Source organism: Cnephaeus nilssonii, assembly GCF_951640355.1.
Source record: "Cnephaeus nilssonii genome assembly, chromosome: 20".
NCBI lineage: Eukaryota > Metazoa > Chordata > Mammalia > Chiroptera > Vespertilionidae > Cnephaeus > Cnephaeus nilssonii.
The window spans coordinates 44,254,255-44,261,007 of NC_137091.1; the positions used below are offsets into that span (position 1 = coordinate 44,254,255).

The 6,753-nt window shown below is 57.6% G+C and overlaps 1 protein-coding gene across 1 annotated transcript; it reads left to right on the plus strand.

Moving 5' to 3' along the window:
* Positions 1-1,205: 1,205 nt before the first annotated feature.
* Positions 1,206-2,418, plus strand: FGF21 (fibroblast growth factor 21; the record flags this gene model as incomplete). Its single annotated transcript, XM_079759561.1, has 3 exons — positions 1,206-1,437; positions 1,554-1,657; positions 2,131-2,418. The coding sequence occupies 3 exons, from the start codon at positions 1,206-1,208 to the stop codon at positions 2,416-2,418; spliced, it is 624 nt and encodes a 207-aa protein (XP_079615687.1).
* Positions 2,419-6,753: the final 4,335 nt, after the last annotated feature.

Consider the following 6,753-nt stretch of genomic DNA (forward strand, 5'->3'; position numbering starts at 1 on the left):
CACGAAATTGCCCATCTCTCATTCCTCTTGGGCTCTTGGGTCTAACTTCCTGCTCCAGAGCCTGGCTCACCTGCCACCTCGGCGTTAGCGACCCCACCTCCACCCAGCTGTGCTGGGGGCACCTTGTCTGGACGGAGGCCGAGGAGGAGCCCCGGGCGTTTGGGTACCAGCTGCTGGGCAGGGCTGGTGAGGCTGATGGGCAGTTGGCTCCAAGCAGGAGAGAGGCTCCTGGTGCAGGACAGCGGTGTCTCCGGGAGGACACTGGTCACGTGGCACTTGTTCATTTCCTGAAGCCCGAAGGCCCTCCGTGTCTGCCTGCCAAAGCCTAGATGGCCAGGTGCAATCAGACACACGCTGCAGCAGTCACTGCGGAGGCAGGCAGTTTACAGGCCCCCAGCCCTCCTCCCTCAGGCCCAGGCCCCAGCCCTCCTCCCTCAGACCCAGGCCCCAGCCCTCCTCCCTCAGACCCAGGCCCCAGCCCTCCTCCCTCAGACCCAGGCCCCAGCCCTCCTCCCTCAGACCCAGGCCCCTCAGACCCAGGTCCCCAGCCCTCCTCCCTCAGACCCAGGCCCCAGCCCTCCTCCCTCAGACCCAGGCCCCTCAGACCCAGGCCCCCAGCCCTCCTCCCTCAGACCCAGGCCCCAGCCCTCCTCCCTCAGACCCAGGCCCCAGCCCTCCTCCCTCAGACCCAGGCCCCCAGCCCCTCCTCCCTCAGACCCAGGAGTCCAGGCCCCCAGCCCCTCCTCCCTCAGACCCAGGCGTCCAGGCCCCCAGCCCTTCCTCCCTCAGACCCAGGCCCCCAGTCCTTCCTCCCTCAGACCCAGGCCCCCTGCCCCTCCTCCCTCAGACCCAGGAGTCCAGGCTCCCAGCTGGAAGGACCCCCTGCCTGATTGCATCACCCGTTCAGGCTGACCTGGCCACGGTGGAATCGGTGCTCCTGCCAAGTGGGTCAAATATCACGGGTCAGGCGTGGAGAAGGTGACTGGGCGGGTCTGTTTGGATATAAATCCTGGAGCTTCTGCATCTATCCCAGAGACTTGGTTGTCCCATGGTCTGGGAATCCACGTGCAAACGGACAGGCGTTGGGAGAACCTGAGCAGCAGTGCAGGAACCGCTGTCCCGGACACCCAGGATCCGCAACAGAATCCAGACCTCTCAGTGACTGAGTGTGCAGGCTGAGACCTCGCCTGAGGACGGAGCCATTGATGGGCTGGGTCAGGGCCTGGTTCCAGCACCCAGGACTGTGGGTCCCTGTGCTGGCTGTCCTGCTGGGAGCCTGCCAGGCACTCCCCATCCCAGACTCCAGCCCCCTCCTCCAATTTGGGGGCCAAGTGAGGCAGCGGTACCTCTACACAGACGATGCCCAGGAGACAGAGGCCCACCTGGAGATCAGGGCTGATGGCACAGTGGTCGGATCTGCCCACAGGAGTCCCGAGAGTGAGTGTGGGGCAGGTCTGGGTCTGAGGGAGGAGGGCTGGGGGCCTGGGCCCCTGGGTCTGAGGGAGGAGGGGCTGGAAAAGGCCATCTGAGTCTCTGACCACTTTCTTCCTCAGGCCTCTTGGAGCTGAAAGCCCTAAAGCCAGGAGTAATTCAAATCTTGGGAATCAAGACATCCAGGTTCCTGTGCCAGCGGCCAGATGGGAGACTGTACGGATCGGTGAGTTTCCGGGGTACCCCTCCTGGGACCCAGTCCTTCCTCCCCCCATGTCACCATTGTGGGACCACCTCTTTATGGCCGGACTGCGGCCCCCCCACCCCCGGAAACCATGAAGCCAGGTTGTTATCCATGTTTGCAAGAAGGGGAAACTGAGGCTCAGGCAGTGATGGATACCATGGCCCAAGTCACGAGGCCTGTGAATGAGAGACCGAGTCTGCGTCCCTTCGCCCTTGCTGACCCCACGTGTCTGGCTCACGTCTGGCTCATGGCTGTACAGTGACCTTGACCTTAGGCGGCAGCCAGGCTCCCTGCTTGGCCCCGCGGAGCCTCAACTGTCCCCTGAGCTGGAATGTCGGTCTTGGTGACGTGGGGACGGGAAGTGGTGTGTCCTCCAGGCCGGGGTGGGAGGCTGGACCCCGGCTCCTGCAGCGGGAGGTGTGGCTGTGGCTCTGACCTCGTTCCTGTGCCCTCAGCTCCGCTTTGACCCCGAGGCCTGCAGCTTCCGGGAACTGCTCCTGGAGGACGGCTACAACGTCTACCAGTCCGAGGCCCGAGGCCTGCCGCTCCGCCTGCCCCAAGGCCCCCCGACCGGGGACCTGCCTCCCCGGGGGCCCGCCCGCTTCCTGCCGCTGCCCGGCCTGCCCCCAGCGCCCCCGGAGCCGCCAGGGGGCCTGGCCCCTGCCCCGCCCGACGTGGGCTCCTCAGACCCCCTGAGCATGGTGTGGCCCTCCCAGGGCCAGAGCCCCAGCTACACTTCCTGAGGCCGCCGGCTGCTGACTGTAGGGTCTCCTCCTTATTTATTGGCTTATTTATCTTATTTATATTTTTATTTTTCTTACTTGGAACAATAAAGAGTCTGAAAGAAGGATCCAAGTGAGCATGTGTGTTGGAGGAAGGGAATGGGAGCTGCCTCCCTGTCTCCCAGGGATCCCCAAAGCCCCTGCTCCCCCCGATGGCTGAAAGGATGTGAGAAGGTCCCAGCCTCCCCCTGGGCCTCAGTTTTCTGCTCCCTTAAGGGGTCCCCAGGGACTCTGGACGATCCCTGCCCTTAGACAGCACAGAACTTATCCCCATTCACTGTATCCCAACCTCCCGTTAGCGTTGTGGAACTGTTTCTCAGAGGTACCTCCGTAGCAGGGGGGTATTTTTAATGACACTGCCTGCCCACAGCCTCATGGGAGATGTAGTTTTCTGGGTTCACTTGGCGCTAGAAATGGGAAGGCCTCTTGGTCCTCAGAACTAAGACAAGGTTTCTTGCATCTCTCTCTAAAAATCAATTAAGAAAAAAGAGAGAGAGATTCTGTTGAGTCATTCCAAGATCTCTGAGGGCCCAGAACATACCAGCACCTTCCATCTTCCCGTAGTCTCTTACTATTGGAGCTTGTGAAGTCACACACGCACGCACACGCACATGCACACGCACACACACATGACACGTGACTGCTGCTGCTGTTGTCATGTTCTCACCAAGCCCTTGACTCTGAGGGCAGCCTCTCCTCCCGGGCTGAGGGCTGGTGGGGGAATCCAACCTCCACGTTCCCTCCCACCCTGTACCGGTACTGGCTTGGCCCCGCCCACTTATATTTCGGGGTTCGTGGGGCTCCACAGTCAGCTGGCTTGTGGAAGATGTCCTCGGTGAACTTCCTCTCTCCTGCTTGTTCTACGGGGGCTTTGGGGGAGTGGGATTCAGGGAGATTAAGAAACTGCTGCCTCACCTGAGTCTAACCGGGAGGAGAAGCCCCAAAATTCCAATCCGGGGACTTACTGCCAAACAACTGGCCTTGACTCAGAAAAGGTCAAGGTCCTCCTGACCGGTGTGGCTCAGGGGATAGAGCGCCGGCCTGTGGAGTGAAGGGGCCCAGGTTCGATTCCGGTCAAGGGCATGTACCTTGGTTGGGGACACATCCCCAGTGGGAGGCGTGCAGGAGGCAGCTGATCGATGTTTCTCTCTCACAGATGTTTCTAACTCTCTATCCCTCTCCCTTCCTCTCTGTAAAAAAAATCAATAAAATTTATTTTTTTAAAAAAAGAAAGAAAGTGTCAAGGTCAAGAAGGAGAAAGACAGAGGACCTGCTCACGTGAACGGAGACCAGAGAGAAGCCCCTGGAACGCAATTCCAGGAGGAGGAACGTCCCTGCCCTGGGTGGCGTTTGAGGGGTGGATAGTAGGAAGCCGTCCACCTTACCCATTCTGATTTTGATCGTCGTAATGTGGTTCTTAAACGGAATGCCCTTGTCCTTAGCAAATACACACTGAGGTATTTAGGGACAACGGGACGTGGTATCACCAATGTTTTCTCCAATGTTTCTGGAAATGTAAATACATGATCCGGAGAGAGATAGTGAACAATAGAGCGAATGGGGGGCGGGGATCGGGGAACCTGGGTAAAGATACACGGGGTTCTCTGTACAAGGCTTGAAACTTGTCTGTAAGTTCAAAATTATACCAAGTTCAAGTTACTCCTGCCAAAGACAATCCATGCTGCAGCCCCTGGGAGATGCATGGATAAGCTGATGAGAGGAAAGAGAGCCCGGCCGGCCGGTGTGGCTCCGTGGTTGAGCATCGATTCCCCGTCAAGGAGAAGAGGTTGGCCCTGGCTGGTTCGGCTCGGCCTGCGGACTGAAGGGTCCCGGGTCCAATTCCAGCCAAGGGCACATGCCTGGGTTGCAGGCTCGATCCCCAGTAGGGGGTGTACAGGAGGCAGCTGATCAATGGTTCTCTCATCATTGATGTTTCTCTTTCTCTCTTCCTCTCTGAAATCAATAAAAATATATTAAATTTTTTAAAAAGCCCTAGTAGGTTTGGCTCAGTGGATAGAGCATTGGCCTGCAGACTGAAGGGTCCCGGGTTCGATTCCGGCCAAGGGCACATGCCCAGGTTGCAGGCTCGATCCCCAGTGGGGGGCGTGCAGGAGGCAGCCCATCAGTGATTCTCTCTCATCATTGATGTTTCTGTCTCCCTCTCCCTTCTCTCTGAAATTAATAAAAGAAATATATTTTAAAGAAGAAGAAGAAGAAGAAGAAGAAGAAGATAAATCTCCAGATGCTCCCCCCCCCCCGCCCCCGCCACCCGCCCAGCCATCGAAAAAGAAAGACAGGGAAAGGAAAGGGAGGGGAGGGGAGGGGAGGACAAAAAAAAAAATCCTAGAGAGAAGTGAAACAGCGTGGAAAGTGTGAGCTGCCCCACAGTTTCCCGACTGGGACGCGTGTTCCAAGGTGAAGCTCTAAGGGCCCGACTCGGTTAACCGCTCACCAGCCTGGAAGCGAGGGAATGTTATTCCCCTGAAGGGAAGGCAGCTCAGATACACGCTAACAACACGGGTGGACCTCGAAAGCCTTTTGCTAAGTGAAAGAAGCCAGACACACAGGGAGGGAGACTGTGAGCGCGCTCCTAAAGAAACACCCACAACAGGCCCATCCGTACAGTAGGAAGTAGGATGGGGTGCGGGGCTGGGGGGCGGGGAGCAGAGGAGGCTGCTTCCTGGCCCAGAGGTTGGACGTGGGGCGGCGAGAGCGCTGCGGCTGAGAACAAGGTGCATGTACCTGACACCACCGAGCTGCACTCAACATGGTTCTCGTGCTACGTGGGTCTCATCGCAACAAAAATCCCACCAGCCCTGGCCGGTGTGGCTCAGTGGACAGAGCGTCAGCCTGCGGGCTGAAGGGTCCCAGGTTCGATCCGGTCAAGGGCACGCACCCACCTCGGTGGCAGGCTCGGTGCCCGTCCCGGTCACATGCAGGAGGCAGCCAACGGGTGTGTCTCTCTCACGTCGATGTTTCTCTGGGTCTCTCTTTCCCTCCCGCTCGCTCTAAAAATCAATGCTGAGGATGAACAACAACTCCCCCAAACTGCACTCAGAACACCGCAGCAGGGCCTCCCGTTTCTGTTGGAGCTCTGGACGGGGAAGGGGATTCTCTGTTAAGAAAGTGTGTAACCGCAGCCGGGTTGGCTCAGTGGATAGAGCGTCGGCCTGTGGACTGAAGGGTGCCAGGTTCGATTCCAGTCAAGGGCATGTACCTTGGTTGCGGGCACAACCCCAGTGGGGAGTGTGCAGGAGGCAGCTGATCGATGTTTCTCTCTCATCGATGTTTCTGGCTCTCTATCCCTCTCCCTTCCTCTCTGTAAAAAATCAATACAATATATATTTTTTAAAAAGTGTGTAACCAGCGGGCGGCCAGTCACGTGGGATGGGTCCGGAGTCGCCCCGGCTGGGAGCCCGCTGGAGGAGCGGTTGGACGGGTGACAGACCCAGCGCTGCGGCCAAAGCAAAGGTCTCTGGAGAGACGCCACTCGACTCAGATGTCACAGAGGAAGTCATGAATGAGTCCAAAATCCAAAGTCACAAAACTCACCAGGGCTCAAGGCACGTGGCATCTGCCAGCAGAAACCCTGAGCGAGAGGACACAGCCCCGCCCGCAGGCACTGCAGTGCCGAGCTGTCAGCGAAAATGACCGTTCGAGACCTGTTTGTTTGTGTGTGTTTCTTTATTTTGTTAATCCTCACCCAAGGATATCTTTCCTATGGGTTGTTTAGAGAGAGAGTGGAAGGGAGGGAGGAGGGAGGGGGAGAGAGAGAGAGAGAGAGAGAGAGAGAGAGAGAGAGAGAGAGAGAGAGAGAAACGTGGATGTGAGAGAGACACGTCGATGGGTTGCCTCCCACGCTTGCCCCCACGGGAGCTGGGGATCGAACCTGCAACCCAGATATGTGCTCTTGACTAGGAATCGAACCTGTGACCTTTCCGTGCATGGGCCAATGCTCTAACCACGGAGCCACACTGGCCAGAACTCAAGATTTAAAACAAAAAATAAAAATTGTGATCAAATACACATAGCATAAAATGTACCACCTTAGCCCTGGCCAGTGGGACTGAGTTGGTTGGAGCACCAGCCGGCACACTGAAAGGTCACGGGTTCAACTCCCAGTCAGGGCACATACTCAGGTCTCGGGTTTGAACCCCTGTGGGGGCGTGTACAGGAGGCTGCTCAATGTTTCTCTCTCTCTCATCAATGTCTCTCTCTCTCTCTTCCTAAAATCAGTGAAAGCATATCCTCAGGTGAGGATTAAAAATAATATGATCAGCCCAGCTGGTGTGGCTC